General features: G+C 41.4%; 1 protein-coding gene across 9 annotated transcripts in view; it reads right to left on the bottom strand.

Annotated features, from left to right (window-relative positions):
* camk2b1 (calcium/calmodulin-dependent protein kinase (CaM kinase) II beta 1) overlaps nt 1-20220 on the bottom strand; it is a 74471-nt gene that overhangs the window by 22105 nt on the left and 32146 nt on the right. For 5 of the 9 annotated variants that reach the window (XM_030105638.1, XM_030105639.1, XM_030105643.1 and 2 more), the window contains exons 6-12: nt 17135-17207; nt 12536-12638; nt 11663-11746; nt 11384-11478; nt 10127-10249; nt 9932-10015; nt 8032-8074 (exon numbers count right to left, since the gene is read on the bottom strand). In XM_030105638.1, coding sequence (XP_029961498.1) covers nt 8032-8074; nt 9932-10015; nt 10127-10249; nt 11384-11478; nt 11663-11746; nt 12536-12638; nt 17135-17207 — 605 coding nt within the window. Of the gene's footprint in view, nt 1-4552; nt 4649-8031; nt 8075-9931; nt 10016-10126; nt 10250-11383; nt 11479-11662; nt 11747-12535; nt 12639-17134; nt 17208-20220 lie in introns of all 9 variants that reach the window. The other 4 variants (XM_030105645.1, XM_030105636.1, XM_030105640.1 and 1 more) reach the window with 1 other exon arrangement.

Here is a 20220-nt window from a genome sequence, read left to right as displayed (position 1 = left end):
TCCCTAACTTCGATACTCCTCGCTGGGACTTTTTAAGGAGCTAAGTGCAGTCTCACGTCTAATCAGATGCAATCACATCAGCATCCAGCTATGTTACATAAAACACTATTTCTGGCAGTCTGGGATTTTTTTTTCTCCTTCCCTCCTTTCCGCTCTGCCTGAACACCGAGCCGGAGTCAGGTTCTTCTCAGGTCCATTTCCAAATGGGTCCCAAAGCCAGATCCATTGAATTTTCAACAGGAGCTTGAATTGGATTTAATACCACCAGGACATTGAATTATTTGGGAGGCAGAGATCCAGTTGCAAAGAGAGTTGCTTCAAAGTCTAGAGGCAGACTTGGCCAATTTTTAAGCCTACGATCATCCACGCTCTTCCTTGAAGAGAGAGTTAATCTGCAGTTCTATATCCTCTGAATATGAACCGGCGTCTACAACATGTAGGTGTTTCCCCCCCGAAAAAAATCATTTATGTCAAACCAATGCAAATTATACATTTGGAAATATTGAAAGAGTACAGTTTACATGTTTAAATGCAACAAAAGAAACATCCATGAAGGACCTCCAAAAAGCAGCCAGTACAATCTAACAGTGACAGAATCCCACAGCAACGCGTACGCCTGGCCCAAACGCCCGCGGTGTGACTGCTTCTCTCGCCGAGGATGTTTTCTACTGAAAAACTGTGAAAACAAATGTGCTTTCTAAAAAGATGTTCACTTGATTACCACAGAAGTACATTTCATGCTTGAGGCTCTGCTGTTTCTATCTGTTGCAAATCACTGGTGAATATTTGGTCTTTGTGGATATGTCAGTGTTATTTTGTTCATGTATTTAACTTCATTTGAATATTGTTGAGGTTTAACTGTAAATACACCTATTTTTCATTATTTGATTTCAACTATCGATTGGTAACTGCTAAGTTGCAAAAGGTCTTTGATCACATTGCAGTAAAAGTGGCAAAAACTTAATTCCAGTGACATTCCTGAAGAGTGAGTGACTAAAAAAACAACTTACAACAATTTCAATTATCATCCTGGATCAATGAATGATTCATGCATCTATCTATCTATCCTTTTTCTAAAACTCTGACTTCAACTGAAGACTCTTCCATAATAACAGCTTTGCTGATCACAATAAAAGTGTGGCTGTCAAATTCTTTTGCTATATCTCCTCCCACGAGAAGCGAAATAGGATGTACACAATACCACCACAGTCACTTTGAGTTCTGGCTGTTTTTGGACTATTCTGACTCAGTATGGCGCTCTCAGTGAGGTCTGCGCATTCAGAGGCAGACAGTAGATGAGCCCTATATAATCAGAGGGATGTGAAAGTGGCATTAAATGCAACGGTTTATTCTTGTGCTGTCCTTCATCAAGTCTTCTTCCACAGAGCTAGTTGTTACTGAGGAGAAGAAACGGGGTCAGAATAGTGTCAAGTTCATTCTCCAGTATTCTCTGATGGCTCGGCGGAGCAGGAGAGGATAGGAGAGCAGAGAGGAGGAGCGAGGAGAAGATGAGTGAAAGCGATCAGAGTATCTCACTCGAAAAAAACAAAAACACCACAAACTAAACTGTAAGTTGCCAAGAATGGGTCTAAATTCCACGCACGGTGACGACGTCCCCGGATAAAACCTGGAAAAATCAGAGGTTAGCCGACTTCAAACTGAAGGTGTAGAAGCAAGTTGTGCTCCTTACCTTGCACAAATTACACATGAAGCAAGAAGAGAGAGGAGGAAGAGGTTAACACAAGTGGTAAGTTCTCTCTAAAGAAATACGCAAGATGCTCCACTGCAAGAACAAAGCAAGGATGGGCATGGATTCACATGAAGCTTCAATGGGAATCGTCCTTAATGAGAGAAGCTGGTGGGCAGCTTTGTGTTGTCGCAGCATGTTGAAGGCCAGGACACATCAAAAGACACCGATCACCACGCTCCTGGCCGCGCTCCCGCGGATGACGATTGTACTCGTACGCATTAATATGCGAGATAGAACAAGGCCTCCAGTAAGTCGGTGAGGCTGATATGGGGAGGCAGCCCACTATAAATATTTGATTGGAGCCGAGCGGAGGCTGAGGGACACGGAGAGGACTGCGGAGTCTCGGTGGGCCACAGAAACAAGGACACAGCCAGTACGTCTTTCTCCTCAGCTCAATGTTAGACTGTCATGTGAAGGTCTTTGCCGCTCATGCTTATGGTGAAATGGTGCATGTAAGTATCTGTATAATGATAAAGTGCTTGAGATGCTACAAAGACAGGAAAATCTAAAAATACTGGCATGTTGGTCTTTGAAGAATTGATGCTCACATGTCAGTTCAACAATCCTAACACTCTCAAGTAAAGCATGAAGAAGACAGTTTTCCTTAAGTGGCAGCCACTAAAGGCAAATAAATATTGCATTTACTTTAGTCATGAGGGAAGAAACAAAACTCTAAAAGCTTGCCAAAGTTAAGTTTCTGTCATCTACATGTGAACACAGAACACTCGGGGTCAGGCGTCGTCAGCAAAAAGTCTCCATGTAATTTTTTTTTTCACCTCGACGAGTGGAGAAAGTGCAACCGTCTTTTTCAGAGCTTCTTCACTTTTATCATCACAAATACACTGGCTGTAGAAATAGGACCTCAAAGCCACCGAGCACTGAGAATACCAACCGTATGTGTGAGGTCAGCGCAGTTAGAGCTGCTTTCCATCCACTTTCTCACATTACTGGAGTAGATAATAAGGCAGATCATAAAACTCCAGGCCCTATAGTGAACCCTGTCACCTCTCCAACGTACTTCACAGTGGACTGATGCATTCTGACAGAGATGGATCTATCTGCTGAGCCACTGAGCTTAAGATTTTCAAAGTCTTCATCTGAACATGTTGAAAAGGTTCGCCATGGATATTTTGCCAGTTCGTCGTTTAAAAAAAAAGTGTTTTTACATGATCCAAAATTTAGGACACAACTATATGCTTTCCGTTATGAAACTTCTGAATTGATCTATTTTTGTAGTTTTACGCATAAACATCAAGTATCTTCCTGATAAATTAATATCTTCAAGGTTTCTTGACTTCATGAGAAAAAAAGCCCAGCCTTGCGTCGATTACAGTGTTCATCATGCACCAAGTTTCCCTTCGTGTTGCAGCGCATGCACCAGTCCAGTGCCCCATGCAGCATTCACCGACAGCTCTCGGGCAGTCCCATCCTTAAAAGTTACACGGGTGAACTTTCCAGTGTCATTGTCAGACAGCGACAGAGAGAGAGAGGGAAAGAGAAGAGAGGGGAGACGTGACAGACACGGCGTGAGTGTGGACACAGTGAAAAGGTGGGAGGGAGGCTGGTGAAGTGGGTTTGAGACGACAGTGGTAAAAGAGGAAGGGATGCCAGGAGGTACGACAGAGGACGATGTGAAACGGAGTGATGGACGAGACGCCACTGAGGTGGCGGGGGGAGAGCGTGAGAAGGGGAGGAAAATAAAAGAGAAAAAGAGAGACAGGACAGGGATCTGACTGAGCCAAGGCCATGCTCTGTGGCTGTGTCGGGAGGTGGAGGTAAGATGGACAGCATGGGTCTGTAGAGATGACAGAGCAGTGATAGGAGCAGAAGCCACTGTATCACAGCTGAGAAGGGAGGATGTGAAAAATGGAAAGGAGTAGCTTGGCTTCCATCTTTTACATCCTTCATGAAGCTTTAACAGAGACTTACTGAAAAGTCACATATACAATCACTTTTTCGACAGTCGATGTGTTCTGTACATTTCCATATTAGAAGAAATTAAGAGGTACAGTATGTAATAATTCTTAAATATTTTAATAATTCATTCATTCATTCATTGAATGAATGAAGGATTTTAATAATAACTTGATAAAACCAAACAAGTCAGAACATCAGTGAGTTGTCTGATGTGTTGAGCTGCAGCGATCAGCACTAAACTTAACAAGCTAATCAGTTCAGGCATACAGTCTTCCAATATAATCATCTGTTCTTACCTCAGAGCAATAACAACTGAGTTTAAATACAGCAGAGGCAGCAGAGGTTTTGGTAATAAAACACTTCAACCTGAGCACTACAATCATTCTACTGTCACCTAACAGACAAAGCATATGATTAATCAATCATACTTTTTTTTTTTTTACATGCAGTTTCCAAAAATAAAACGATAAGGAAGGCTGCCAACATGAGTACAAGTAACAGTAAGAAAAGAAAAGGTATCTCAAGGTCATCTACATTACCTAAAAGCAAGCTGAAAAAAAATGATATCACCTAAAGTTTACATACTGTACCTTTATTAATGGCTTCACTTAAGAAATAAACCTATATTGTCCAAACTCATTTGTTATGTTGGGGTTTTTGTGTTAATCAAAAGGTTTGTCTACTGTTCGATGGAAACGAAGCTAAGCCTGCTGAAAATAAGAAGATGGGAGGTGTGTTGCTATCATGCTCTGAGGTCCCATGCTTATTAACAAGGAGGGGGGGCGGGTACCAGTGAGATAGGTGACAGAGGGAGAGTACAGGTTGTGTTAGAGTGAAAGGCAGGGAGGGGAAGGGTGGCATGCCCTGGGTGAGCCACCGTGCTACCTTGTTCCACCAGCCCTGCGGTGGTGCCGGCGGCCGCAGCCACCGCCGCTGCGGCCGCAGTGACCGAGGCTGGAGCGGTGGTCTGCCTGCTGCCCACTGATAAAGAGTCCAATACCCACATGTCACATGTGAAAAAAACAAGAGTTACAAAGCAAAGGAAGGAGGGAGAGAAGGAGGTGAGTGAGGTACGGGGTGAGAGGAGCAAAGATGGAGAGGGGGCGGAGTGACATTTGGACAGGAAGTGTAGAACAGGGTGAGGAGAGGGTGAGTAAGGCAGTGGGAGGAGGTGAGGCGGGCGGGGGAGAAGAGAGAGAAGATGAAGGTAAGGACAAACATGGCTAGTTAGTTTAGAAAAGGGGAGGGAGACGTTAATTCATAAACACAAAGACAACCGAGGTAAAAACCGTCACACACTGATCTGAATCCGCTGCTCTGACTGAAGTTCAACCAGAGAGAAAACGTCAGGGAGAAACACAAACCTCAACTTTCCCCTCACACGCTTTAATGCTGGTGATTCAAGTGAACACCTGCGGACAGCGAAGATGTTACACTAACGAAGATGCAGGATTTAGTCCATTTTTAGCAAATGCTACATTATGAGGCCTCAGTGGACAGATCAATACAATCTGTTGATTACCAATCTGGCTCTGTAGCTGAGAAATACACGAGTCCCAAGAAAAGTTGGGACACTAATTAAAATGTAAATATAATCAGAATGCTATGTGCAAATCATTCAATCACTGTGGTTGAGTAAAAATGGACAATTTATCCCATGTCAAACATCTGAGGTTTACATTCTTTTGAAAATAAATTAGGTATTTTTTGATATGCCAGATACTCCATTGCACTTCAGTCCCATCTTAGTGTCACAGATTCTGATATACCAGAAAATGAAGGACATGCAATGAATAATCACATATTTCCTTAATGCAAGACTATAACAACAGTTTAGATTCATTTTTTCTGAATCCAATTTCCAATGAAATTGTAAATTACCTATGTGAAAGTTAAACCTGATTAAAATGCTCTGCACATGATTGCATTCAGTTTTCATGCCCATTTTAATTCTTTTTTTTTTTTTTCCAGGATGCATTACTCGTATTAGGAACCAAATAACTACATTTAATTGAGTATCACAATAACATGTGTCGAGTTACTATACACATGTGTAAAAATCACAATATTGTGTGCTGACTTTATATAATGTGCCAGCGCTTCCTCTTCTATTTACACTGTTCAGGTTTGTGTTCATCTCTCTCTGACATTTCCACCGGATGAGCCCACACTTGTGATGAAGCAGCAGGTACTAACAAGAAGTTAGAGAAGAAGAGGAAACACAGAGTGAACACACACGGGTGAGTATAATTGTGTGTGAGAAATAAAACAGCCGGGTTTAGTGCTGAGTGAATGCCTCAATCATTTCCCATGGTGAAGCTTATAGCGTCTCAACGGTCATGTTTACTGAAGCGGCATGCCTGCAAACACACATTTATATATACAAAATACACATATATATATTGTACATGAACAGAGACTCAGAGGTGCAGATTTTGTTAAAACGTTACCGTTTTATAAATAATTCCCACCAAAACAATATTTCTGAAACTGAAAATCCATTATTTGTATGAAGTTTCATTTTCTGAGCAGTCAACAATTTCTGAGTACAAGTTTGGACTTGTGAAACAAATAATGGAAAAAAAAAAAAAATAAATCCCCTTATTTCACTGACAGCAACACTGCTGAAAAGGTTCATATAGGAGTTTTTTGTATTTTTTCAAGAACAGGGCTTGATACAGACTTTGACACCAGTTTTATAAGGTCATGTCAAAGGTTTGAAATCACATTTATCAGTTCATAGAACCACACACTCCATAGATACGAACATATACAAGGGACGAGGACAGAACATGAAGACATCCACAGCTTGCTGATCAAATTCAGTGTTTCCTTCAGTGTTTGACTGATCAACCTGTCCGTTGATTCAGCATTTAACGTCTGAACAAATACTGAACTATCTAAGGATCGAGCAAATAAAAACATTTTTTAATATTTTCTGTCTGCGTGGAGCTGTATACTCAGTAATGAACACAGAGAGTGAACTGAGAAGAAAATATCTGTTGCTGCTTAAAATAAAAACAGAAAACTTTTCACTCTTCCTTCTAACTGGATGTTAAAGGCCCGTAACAATGTAAACTAATGTAAAAACAAATTAATCAACTGGACAAAGGTTTGTTTACGTATTGTTAAGGATGATATCTGGAGGAGAAACACTGAAGTTGTGTTGCGGTGAAATGAAAATGTGATTTTGCTTTTTGAAAACAAGGTTTATAAACTTAGCACTAGTGTAAGACTCACTACTGTGGAGGAAAACAGATCTGTCACAGGGCTGGCGAGGAACGTACCACCATTTTGGCTGAGTTGGCCACCACATCTCTTACGATGTTTATTTATTCTCTTATTTTGCCGGGTTTTTCTTGTTGAATTTCTTTAAATGTCTTGTTTTAAAGATAGATTTTACATCTGCTGAAAATCCAAAACAAGCTGATTTATCGGCGTTAACTCATTTTAAAGAGAGAGAAAAAGTAGAGCTTGCTTTACTTTCTCAATCCCAAACTGGGATTTTATCCTCCTAAAGTGAGCTCACTTCAATATTTATTGTCACTTTTACAAGCAAAAATAAAATTTGGAGTTGAGCAAGCATGTGTTTTATATCAATACAGTATGTGAGCTTGTAACTGTGTGTGAGAGAGTGTATACTTAGCAATGGGTTGGGAACGGGGTCTCTCTCAAATACTAAAGTGCTTTGTGCTACATTTTTTTGCATGAAAGATGAATTATAAACAAATATTGGTTGACTAATTGGTTACTAATGTATAGAGATATAATTTAGATTTCATTAATTTTATATGATCCTTTATTGATAAGCTGTGGTGGATGAGGTTGCTATGCTGACTGGAATCAAAATAAAACATTTTAAGTTAAGATGAACTTAATCTGTTCACTTGCCAAAGTCATTTTAGCTAAAAATTTCAATCTTACACTAGTTGCACTTTTGTTGCTTCAACAGCTTCCAAACGTAAAGAAGTCATAGAAATTAATAAAAAAAAAAAAAAAAACATTTTGGAGTTGAACCAACTCAACTTTTCAGTGTAGCTGAACTCTAAATAACTTTAAGATGAAGAAACTAAAACATTCATCCTCTGTTCCAGTTTTAAAAAGTGGAATAAAATGTAAGAAATTAAATTCTCACGACAGGTTTTAGCTGAAGTCACGACGACTCCTCCAACACAGCGGTACGATCCAAACAGGCTGTGACAGACTTTTTTTTATGGAAACACATCAGCTGCTCTCAGTTTCTCTACTGGAGTCCTGATAATAAAATCCCTGCATTCAACGTGTTTACATAAACTGTAAATTGGTGTTGTTTCACAGATATGGATGAGAAATCAACAGCAATGGAGGATCCAAGAAACACCTACCAGAGAAATTTCGAGAAACCAGCATGGTGGTAAGAATGGCCCCCTGAGAAGAAAACAAAACACAATTATAACCATTTAATCCAGCTATGTAATCGTTCCGACATTTTTCCACAGAAATGAGCATCCAGTTTGCCACGCTGAGTTACCGACTGATGTAACTCTGTCGTAAATCAAGAAACGGTCCAGCTTTTCTTCATTTGCTGCTCTAAATTCAAAACAACAACCCCTTTTTGGGGGAAAAATCTTGACTCGCAGCAGGTGAAACTTCAGCCAAAGGGAAATCTAAGAATACAAAATTCTACTGGAGCTGCAAATAGCTTCCAAAGACAATTCAAGTTTGTGAAGAGCGTTTACTTGGAAAGACATGACCTTGGTTAAATCACTCCATTAATTTCACAGAGGACTTGAAATATAAACAGACAACAATATCAAGATCTAGAGACTCAGACAGACAATAGTCTGAGGAAAAAAGAACTGAGATAATGACAAAGAGGAGAAGGGAATAAATGAGCTGACAGAAATCATCTCCATCTGGAGCTCGACGTGGCTGTAAAACTGCTGCGGCTGCAGATTGGGGAGAAGCTGTAAAGGTTCAGCGATGATGAAGGGATCTATTAACCTTCTGAAAATGTTTTTTTGAGAAGACAGATCACAGATTTGTAACATTATTTTGGTCGAGGTGAGTTAGGAGCTTACAGTTGAATTATCACTGGGAATCCAAGGGCGCAGTGTTGAGAATAGAATCAAAAAAACAGAAATGGAATACATTTTCGAAGTTGGCTGAGTGACATCCCTCAAGGTGTTTAACAGCCTCACGGTCATGAGCAACGCTGCCTCACAACGTCTGCAGCATGTGCAAGGTATTACGTTGGTTTAAATTTTTAAAAGAATGGTTGCTTTCAACTAAATTATCCGATGTTAATAACAACAGCTTAAAATGCTTTGATCAAATGATTTACGAATCCCGATATGTCATTTTTGGTTGCTGGCTATTTGTTTTCAGTATCATTTAACAATATTAATATTGACCCTGAATTTCCTGCGTCACTTCTACTTGTTTGCTGATTTTAAAAGACAACATGCTTATGCTGCCTGCTTTTTAGCTGCAGAATCTGTTTTTGCTTTCAGGTTCCAGCGGGCCGATGTTTGAGGCATGCAAAGAGCTGCAGCAGGATCACCATGTCAAGCTCCGAGCTGTTATATCCATGCTCAGTGTCGGAAAAAAAATCAGGAGAGTGATACATGACAATGATATGTGATATTCATAAAGTGAAGGACCCTATTTATAAAAAAAAGTTTATGCCGAACTTCAGAGCATTTAGCCAAGGGATCAGCAGTTTCAATAATTTAAGGGTCATAAAAATGCCAAAAGATGACTAAAACACTTCTACCCATGGCATACCCGAGAATTACAGCAACTAATTTATTATAAAATCTCCACATTAAGTCAATATGTGTTAGATATTCCCCAATTTAACATGCATGTCTGAAAATAGGAGTGACAGATTGATGTGAGTTTTGAATGTGCTTAAATTGACTTTCCCTCCCACCTTTACCAGGAAAAGCGCTGATCAAATCGCATATATAGACACAAACAGTTTTAATGGCTCACAGGCAGAGGAAAAATGCACATGAGGGTCACAGTGTTTCAGCTGCACATGTCTAATTTATCTGATGACAGTACAGCATACCTGCAGAGGCATTCATCTATCTTATGAATGTTGAAAGACTGACTCTACTTTTGGCTTAGCAAGCCGAAAAAAAAGAAAAAAAAAGAAAAGAAAAACAGGAAGAACAAAAAATGTAAGGACAACAGGGGAGGTTTTATTATTTTATCTGGTGTCAGAGCTGGTTAGAGCAGAGGGGGGTGATGGGAAGGAAAACACACATGCAAACAGACCTTGAGTTTCCTCCTGGCGTTGAATTTCTTCAGGCACTCCACGGTCTCCTGTCTGTGCATCATCGACGCCACTGTGGATCGTTGCTGGAAGATGAAAAGGGCAATTAAGAGTCAGTTCATTTAAGTTTGAGGTGATGTAAGTTGTGTGGTGTGAGTGTGCAGGAGTGTGTACGGCGCTGGGGATGAAACACTTACGCAGACCCATGGGTGCTTGAGGGCCTCCTGAGCAGTGATCCTCTTGGCTGGGTTGATTGTCAGCATCTGGTTGATCAGGTTTTTGGCCTCTGGGGTCACTGTGTCCCACTCCGGAGAGGGGAACTAGAAGTGCAAACAAATCCAGACTGTTATATACTCACTGGCAGACTGTCCAGGGTCTCCAAATGGGAAATTAAAAGACAATAAACCAGCATGTGTACCTGTCTGTTTTCATCTATCACATAAATAAATAAGCTGGTTCAACTTGAAATAAGCTGTTAAATCCACTGAAGAGACTCTTGGAGTGTCGACGGTTTCACTGAGAAAAGCTTTTGGACAATGTGGAGGGTAAGAATTGTATGTGTATGTGCACATGAGAGGTAATTCATTCAAAAATCCATAAAATGTCAAATAACGCAAAGATCAAAAGACAAAAGGTGGAAAAAATTGCCTGAACAAAAATATCATTTTAATATTTCAGGGGTATGAATAAAACCAAATGATCGGGTGAGCAGTGACTAAAATGATGAGTGAGTGAGGGAGTGACACCCCCTCCGCAGGTGTACAACCTGCAGAAGGAGGACAACCAGGAGGAGAGGATCCAGGGCAACGCTCATGTTTGACATTTACTCTTTATCTTTTCTGCACTGACAACTAGAGCTTGTTTCTGATACTAAATGGACTAATGATACTGTACTTTATTGTAATTTTAAATATATAAGGACTGCTATACACTGGGGAAAAACAATTTGTCATTTTGTAAGTGGAAAGACATGGATTTAATGTGCCATCTCATTTGTGATTTGCTAAAGGGGAATATTTACATTCTTAGAAAGCATCAAAAAACCATGCAGGAAGGGAAAAGGGACAGTAAGCGGCACGGACCCACAGCAGACAGAAATCCCAGATGGCACAATACCAAAAAGCCAGGTGGAGCACAGCCTCCAGCTATTGGTTCAGAATTTTTCTACCCTCCAGGTCATGTTGTGTTTAGGCATAAACACTGAGGTCTGTGTCCTATGAGCCCAGAATCACTGCCAGACAGACAGTCAGCCTCGATCTCACTCCATCTGGCATGGAGTTCAATGTGATCTGAGGTGAGACTCCCTCTCTTGCACCCCCTGAAATATGAATGAGGTGACGGAGTTACGTAACGGCAGCCAAAAAGGAACGAGGGCAGTGGGAGGAGAGGGGAGGGCATGAACAGCGGGAGGGAAGAAACGAGGGTGCCGGAGAGGAAAAAGAGAGAAGACTCACATCATAAGCCCCAGCCTTGATCTGCTGGTACAGCTTGTGCTGGTCCTCGTCCCAGAAAGGAGGGTAACCCACCAGCAGGATGTAGAGGATCACCCCTGAGACACACACAGAAACACATATGGACACAGAGGCCGCACACGCACGGAGACACGAATGCAGGGAAACACACACAATTTGTTCCAAAACATACTTTAGATAAGAGGGTTTTCATGTAGGAAATACAGTGTGTGTGTGTGTGTTATGCATCAAAACAAGTGTGTGTTTCAGTGCACAGCTCACCACAGGCCCAGATGTCCACAGGTTTGCCATATGCCTCCTTCCTGAGCACCTCGGGGGACAGGTACCCCGGTGTGCCAGCAAATCCTGCCACAGAAAACAAAGGCCACTCTCAGTGATTGACACGCTCGGAGTAAGACATCGCAGAGCTGCCATCAGCTGATTGGCTGGAGCAGAGAGTGAGATAATCTTCACTCAGCTATGATCTACTGGTCCAAACAGTGGAGGGAAAAATCTTGAGGGTTTTAGGGCAGCTGATTGTCAGAGGGTGGCTAATCTCTTCAGGGACATTTTCAACACAAACACACACGCGCGCGCACACACACACGCACGCAGATATAACACTGGTGACTGGAGTGTTTGGCCACCATTAGTCTCTGTAAACTGGTGTGGATGTGTCTCATGTCAAGGCTGTATCCTGCCTTCAGCCACTCATAACCATTAATGAATTATATTTCTATTGAATGAATGTAGATATAATAACAATGATGATTTTATTTTCATGGAATCCCCATTAAGTGGCGTAACGTCTTGCTCGCCCCCTGGTGGCTCACTGCAGGTCAAAAACCAACACATATCGAAGTGAGCGGACAAAACATGCACCAAAATAAAAAAACAAAACTTATCCACACTGCCCATACTGTTTTAAGTTGTGTGTTTTCATTTTATTTAGTAATTTGACATGGAAAGAGGCTAATGGTAGAAAGCTCCTATTAGGGGTGAGAATTCCAACACAGTGGCTTTAATACACTGTTCCATGACATCTGGTTGTCTGGATGACAATTATATTAAGAGCATCATTTCATTGATAGTTTGTGTTTCATGCTGATAACATGATAGTCCAGTTATCTCCCACATGATCCCTGCTGTACCCACCAAACCAGGCCTGCTGATCCCCCTGCACCTCGATGGCCAGGCCAAAGTCAGCCAGCTTCACCGCGGCATTCTTACACTTGCTTGCCAGGAGCAGGTTTTCTGGCTGAAATGGGAACAGAACGGCAGAAGATTACCGAACACAGAAGAATAAACGATGGGAAAACAAAAGAGAAAAAGGGTCCGAGCTGGGAGAAGAACTTGAGGGAGACAGGAAAACATGCAATTTTCAGGACACGTACAATAACACACAGTACATATACACTAAGACGTTGATAATATTTTAAATATCATGCGTGGAAACACAAAGGCCCAACAGTTTTTAAGTTCTCCCTCATTTCGGCGGAGCTTCGTCGAGCGAGTGTGCAGAGCCGCGGTCTATAGGCTCCATCTCCGTGGCCCAGATAATGCAGCCAGTCTCATTATTCGCTGTCAGAAGAGGGCTCTAATAATGGGCCGCTATCCCCACTGGCCCCGGCTCATTCTCACGTCCTCTCACTACTTCTCACAGGATCGCACTTTATCATTGCCTCTGCAAGCGCGACTCGCAATGTTGGGACGACTAATAAAGCACTCTGGTGGGAAAAATTACTGCAAAATATGAAACGGTTACTGTCTACTATGGTGTCTGAGCTAGTCGGCCTAGCTAACAAGATTAGCGACATATGAGCCAGTGTAGCTCCGTGGAGTTTTGGCTAACTGAGTAACATAGTTATCTGTGTGAGAACGACATGACTTCATTAGATTAAACTCGTCCCTGAGCTGGATTCCCGAGGATCACTTGATAGAAACCAAACACTGGAGATAAATTTAGACAACATGTCTGATAGGGAGTGACGATTGCAGGTGTATTCCTGCTTTCTTTTAGTGTGGATCATGTCCGATCCACCGAGACGGAAAGAGTTCATGACTTATATGGCAACAAGCCAATAGGGGGCAACAAAAAAACATTTTAGATTCACTTTTAAGAAGCAGACAACTGAATTTTTTGTGCCTTCAGTGATGGAAACAAATTGATAAAAAAAAATGTAAGTTTAGATTCTGGTTAGATAACTTAAAGATTTTAAGTCTATTTTAAATTTCTAACTTTGTTAATAACTGCTATGTACAGTTCCCAAAAAAGGGGATAACGTCTGGAATATAACTTTTTTTTGTCAAATTCATGACTAGCAGACCAAAAATACACAAAAATGTTAAACGGAATACATTTTTATACTGAATAAAAAGTCAGTGGGGAAAATATAAAATAATAAGTTTATTCATTTGAGCTCATTACTCCCAAAAACAAAACCATGAGCTTGGTTTCATCATTGAAAAAGAAGAGAAGTTTGTGACTACATACACCTTAAAAAGTTATTTGAAAAGATTTTCAAGCTCCTGAAGCCATAATGACACGCACTGCCTCAAAGTGGTTATCAGTGAACAAAGTGCATCCTGGCTGCAGAACTAAAATGGTTTTGCACATTTTTCCATCACTCTAACAAAAGTCTTTGTACTCACTGTGTGCTGTTACAGTATTTGTCAGTGTTTTTCTTGACTGTTACAGTGTGTTCACACTAGCCAGATTTGCTTTGTTTATGGGAAAAAAAAAAAAAAAAAAAAAAAAAAAAAAAAACTCCTTTAGTTTTCTCATCTCTGCTGCTGTTTTGACTCTTCAGTGCATTTAATGCAGCTCCTGTTGAATTATCACCTGACAAAAAGCAACACTGTAATTCATCCCACAAGTGCTTTCAGCCCGACACACTGCATTATTGCGGAGGCTAGGTGTTGCATAATGTACATCACAACAGCTGTTAGAAAAACCAATACACATGTAAAGAGGAACACATTTTAAAAATAGTTCAGACTATAGAGCCGCAACACAAGTGTGAACACAGCAAGTGAAGTAATACCATCTTTTTCACCCAATTATTCAGTGTTGTCGGGGTTTCTTAAAACTGCTGCAGAATGAGGACATTTTATTTAAGCTTCTTGTGTCTACATCTCCTGCCTTCCTCTCTCTCTGACCTAAAATGTTAAAATGTAGTAAGGTAAAGGATGCAGCGCACTGATTCTTCTAAGTACAGAGGAAATGATCGAGCGGATCACGACTCCTCAGGCTCTGCGTCTGCCTCGTATCATTACGTTCGCCCAACTCCACCACTTTGTCGGGCTTTACTCTTTTGTCGGTGTTGGAGTTAAAATTTGCCAACACAGCAGCAGTAAGATAATCTGTGAGAAACGGATGTGGGTGGAATTTTTGCTGGAATGTTCTCCTTCCATCGAAAGGAGAGGGCCACACGTTCAAGACGTCACAGCGGCACTCGTCATCGCCGTTTGGCATAATCACACCTTTAATCTCATCTTTTCTGGCACAGCCTGCTTCTGCACACTGGTGACGAGCACCTGGCTTGGTTGAGGAGGGACTGAGTGCAGATGACAGGAAAAGCTGTGTTGAAGAGCAGGTCAGGAGTGGCTGCTTCTAATGGAACAAATCCTGGCTTTCTCTCTATCCTTTTTCCCCGCATTCGGGTCACCTTGTGTCATTCTTGACTGCAGAAAGCAGCAGAAATGTAGAACACTGTCAGGTGGATGATATATTTTAAAGACTTACTTAACCAAATTCTTTTTAGAGAGAAAGAGATGTGGTCTTAGCTTATTTCTACATATAAAAAAAGAGTGAGTATGCTTAAAACTTGCTTTGAAAAATAACCTTTAATTAAAAACCCGATTAAAGGCTTGGAAAGCAAAGTTTAAGGTCAAAGTCGCAGTGAAATTTCTTCAGTTGCTATCTTCATAGATGATTTTTACTTGATTTTTGTACTTCTGACTTCTTTTGAGGACTGTCAATCTAATAAAATGTTTAGTTAACTAATTGCACAACCTTTGGGAATTAAAACTCTTCATATTTAAGTATTTTTCATTTTTTATTTGCAGAACCTGATCGCACAGTCTTGGGCAGATTCAACACAGTTCAGTCACTCTTTGGCGTTGCACTTTTGATACTGCAGACCCCTGGCGTGCACGTGTAAATCAGTTTACACAGCGCAGCAAATCTCCCAACGCACCAACGTGTGAGTGCATCTGGCTTTTAAATGGAACAGGTGATCTGCTGACCCATTTAACGTTTCTGCCAAAGGACGGTTGAAGATTGGTTGAGAGACTAAGTATAAACTGTATGCAGCATTCTGACCATCCACTATCAACAGATAAATGCACTCGTGCTATAAGGATCACATAATTTGAGATAGGGCTTTATGGTTGAGTTTTAACATCCCGCTTTACATTTTGTTTTTACACACCAATTATGCCTAGAGTTCAAGAGAGTTTGTAGAATTCTAGTTTCATCCATCCAAGATTTGTATTTGGACAGATATCTAAAAGGCAATACATATTCAGTTTCTAATTTCTACATAGCATCTGCCATACAGGCTGTACACAGAGGCTGTTATGTTTTGGCACACAGTGAAGACTGTATCCTGTGTTGTCGTCTCATTTACCACATCCCAATTCCTAATTCGAGGGATCTTATCACTCGGCATGTCCGCAGTCGTCACACTATGACCTATTGCATGAATCGCTCTCCGTTGCATTGGGTGTGAAGCCAGATGGGCGTGTCGGCTAAATAAAGAAATGGCCACAACAGTTCGGATAAACACAACACTCCTTCGCTGGAATGCCGGGAGTGACATTTGCATAGAGAGGAGACTGCTTGACAACGTGCATCATGCAAAAAACGAGATGCGACACACGGACATGCGCACGGAGAAACACACCAGCAACAAGAACTCAAATCAGTTTGGTTCCTGCGTTTTGACCCCGCTAATTCACACACAAGTGTTCTGTAGACATGAAGGAACATATTGATCATGGCTAATATCATCAAGCACATTAAGAGCAGTAATCACTGGTTCAAACATAAACTACTCCAAATATAACTGGGTCTCCAGCTCTAAAATGAGCTGCAGCACTGGGCAGTCAGCCAACATCGCATGTTAATTAATGGGCCTTTACCAAAAATGAGCTGTCACGTTTAAGTCATTAACTGATCTATAATGGCAATGTGAACCACTCACGGTGTCAGAAAATCAATAGTTTACATCTCTCTCTGTCGACCAAACGAGCCTGAGATCACATTAAGTTGACTCTTGGGCCATCTCAGATGGAAAGATCAATAAGAATGGGCAAGCTGTGCAATAACAAAATCCTGATCTAAAGCGATTACAGGGTGGAGGCAATGGTCAGCGTGCATGACTCGCCCTGCACAGAGGAAAATTGTGTTTACCCAACAGCAAGGTCACTGCGGAAAGCTCGAAGCTGTGCACAACAGAGCAAAATTTACCAACAACAAACTGTTATGGGTCTGACTTGGGACTTGGGCCTTCGAACAGCACAAGTTATTTCAACCTAGGTTGATTCACACAGTGATTTAGTGATACAAAGAAAATCAATTTATCTCAGAGGTTAAAAGGAAAAGTCTTGATGATTCCTGCGGCCTTTGCAGTGACATATCAACAAACATCACAGAGCTGATCAGACATACAAATATCACCCCCCCCCCCCACTTTACACAAACATATAACTCGCAAGGGACAGTGTGGTAATCCCCCCCCCATCACTCACCTTCAGGTCCCGGTGCACCACGCCCATTTGATGGCAGTGAAGCACCGCCTCCAGGATCTGCTGGATGCAATGACTGCATGCAAACACCAAGGAGGGAGGAGGGGGGGGGGGGGGGGCGCATGTTAGTCTTAGCAGCGCTACAATCCCGTGCACAGGCCGGGGGTTGGGGGTCGGGGAGGGATGGGGGAGGAGGGGAGGAAGGAAGGGAAGGTGGTGGTGGACTGTATGAGGAGCAGAACAGGTGTTGAGAGGGCTCTTCTGTTGCAGGCATCACACCGGGACAATTTTAATAGCTTTGGTTGACCCACAGCTCAGCTCGCATTCAGGATTTACAGTTTATTAAATAACATGTATGTATTCAATCCTTAAAACGCTGGTCAGCAGAACAGCCCAAAATGAAGCGAGTACAGTAAATACACCGGGCTCTGAGTGTGAGGTTATATGTTGGCTGGGTTTAGATAAAAATGCTGAGTAAGGAGTGGATGTATGAATATAATAAAAACCCAAGAGAAACTAATGGATAGCTGTTCTGGATTGCACGAGCTGATGCTGATTTGACTGATAGCAAACCAGTGTTTGACGAATTGGCACAAAAGAGCAAGATATCACATTTGTAAAACAAAGATGAGCTATTTCATATCATAGCTAGCTCAAACTCAATTAATACTTTACTAGTGTGAGTCAGTGCTAACCTTACATTAACTAGATGGTCAATTTTGATCACTTTATTTCAACAACTTGCACCTTTTAGTAATTTTCAGTAATAAACAAACAAAACAAAAAAAAAATAAGTAATAGGAATAAAGGACAAAAAAAGGCCCACATGTCTTCCTCATCTGTGTGGGCCTCTCACTGGAAAGGTGACCCAAGTCTGAATTGGCTTCAGCGGGGGAGATGGCACACTCTCCAGCACAGCAGATGTCATCAGTGACCTTCATAAGTGAAGTTTTTGGGGGCTGGCTATAGCGGTGGGTTTCAGTCAGCTGGCCCGGAGCGCGGATGTTATTGCGCTGCAACAGAAAACTCCTTGGAAGCAATCTTCAATTAACCAGGGGATGTAGTTTACGTTTCCTGTCTTCGGGTATATATCCTTTATAAACTAACATAACATCAGACAAACTGTGAGACACACAATTGGATTTCTCGACGCACCACCTCCCTCTGCATTGGAGCCAGCAGGCTTTGGGGGTGATGAAAGAGGGGTGTGAAGACATAGCTGGCCAGAGGAGGGGGCACAGGAAGCACAGATAAAGGAGGTAAGGGAAGGAGTGAGTCATTGTGCAATTAATAACATTAAAAAGATGTGTCTGGGACTGATGCCATTTCTACCGCAAGTCTAGCCAGTCTCTGCTGACAAGAGTTGTCATTCTGGTGTCAGTAAGCCACCGGACGCTAAAAATAAAATTCCAAAAGCCAAAAACTGTGCAAGGGACACTGAGGGGCTGAAAGAGTCGGGAGTGTGTGCAGGGACGAGACGACATGTATCGGGAGGGGATGAATATACAGATACAAGTAGAAGGAACCAGGGCCATGTAACATTGCTTTGGTCCAACTGTGGAAGGTATGAACTGACACAGAGCAGCACAAACAGACACATACACACACGTGTATACAAATAGTAATGTGTCGTTGTGCGCAGAAAAAAGCTAAAGCGTGCAGATGTGCTTCCTGTGCACTGACATCTTCAATTTTTTTTTTTTTTTAACAGGGTTTTTAAGTTGATTGTGGAAGTTAAGATATCCATATATGACATTTACAACAGATCTGTGAGCAAATGTAACGAGAATAAGTTGAAGGCTGCTGTAACAGTTAGCTTTGTAATAAGTTTCTGCCGTCTTCCTGGAATAAAACGTCAAACAACTGTTGAATACACCATCTCTCACTACTTTGAAAACAATGAAAGCATTGCTTGTACAAAACTGTCGAAACATCCAAGTTTAAATGTATGTGCGTAACATCTTTGCCCACAGCATTCAGGAATAAGCTTAAATTATTTAGTTTAATGAGAACATTTAATAAGATCGCACATTCTGATTGAATATCCAGTATTATGAGCCTCCATGACTTAATGTCTCCTATACACCCTGTATTGTATATTTTAAGATCTTAAGAGTCTTGAAAAATTCAAATGTCAACTGCACGTTGCCACAATTAAAAAAAAAAAAAACAAATCTGCTTGACGATAAAGTGCTGTTGCTTTGGTGTAACTGTCAGGTCATGAGTGGAACTGTCAGCAGACCAGCAGCTTGTGTTACTTTAGAAGAGTTGTGCTCTAATAAAGGAGCATTCATATTTGAGTGCACTGGTGAAAAGTTACAGCACCGTGATGGCAGTGACTCTTTTTATTAGCCGAGCAGTGATAGGAAACCATGTGTGTTGGCTCCGGCTCAAGTAGCACACGTGCTGGATAGCTTCCAGGGTTAAACTGTCACACTTTGGAAATTTGTACAAGTGAAGAAATGCCACTGAGTCATTAAGGCATGATGGGAAGTGTCGTAGTTGATTTCAAAAGTTTGTTTGGTCACCTTCACACACTGTGGTTCAGTAATTCTAGACTTCTCAAATATTAAGGAAAACAAAATCATCCAGAATCACTTTTTTTTTTAATTGTCCCTTAAAAAAGTCCTAAACACTACAGCATATAAAAGTCATTCTTAAGTGTATGTTAATAATTAAAATGGGCAGAAAATAGACTGGGAAAAATGCAATAAAAGACACGTCTGAGCAATCTGTAAAAACTCATACAATGACAGAAGAGAAAGTGATAGATAAATTGAAAGAGAGGACAAGAGGGAGAGGGAGAAGGATGGACTGGCATGACTGTAAAGTTCAGAGCTATAAATTAAGAGTGCTCCTGTGTCTGGTCTCGAAAGGTCTCCCAATAAATATAAATACTGCGTAGGTCACATCCAACGAGTGAACGCTGAGTGATCACCAAAAGACAACACGAGGACGAGGCTGGAAATGTGTCAGTAAGGCTAAAACGAGCTTGCTCTGTGAAACGTAAATGTTCTCCTGCACCTTCCATTCATGCGTGTGCCTCGTTTTGCGTAGCGGCTCGGAGAACACGTGCGAGCATGTAACAG

Source organism: Salarias fasciatus, chromosome 12 (assembly GCF_902148845.1).
Source record: "Salarias fasciatus chromosome 12, fSalaFa1.1, whole genome shotgun sequence".
Taxonomy (NCBI): domain Eukaryota; kingdom Metazoa; phylum Chordata; class Actinopteri; order Blenniiformes; family Blenniidae; genus Salarias; species Salarias fasciatus.
The sequence above is the reverse complement of the archived record's forward strand: the minus strand, read 5'-3'. Positions and strand labels throughout refer to the sequence as shown.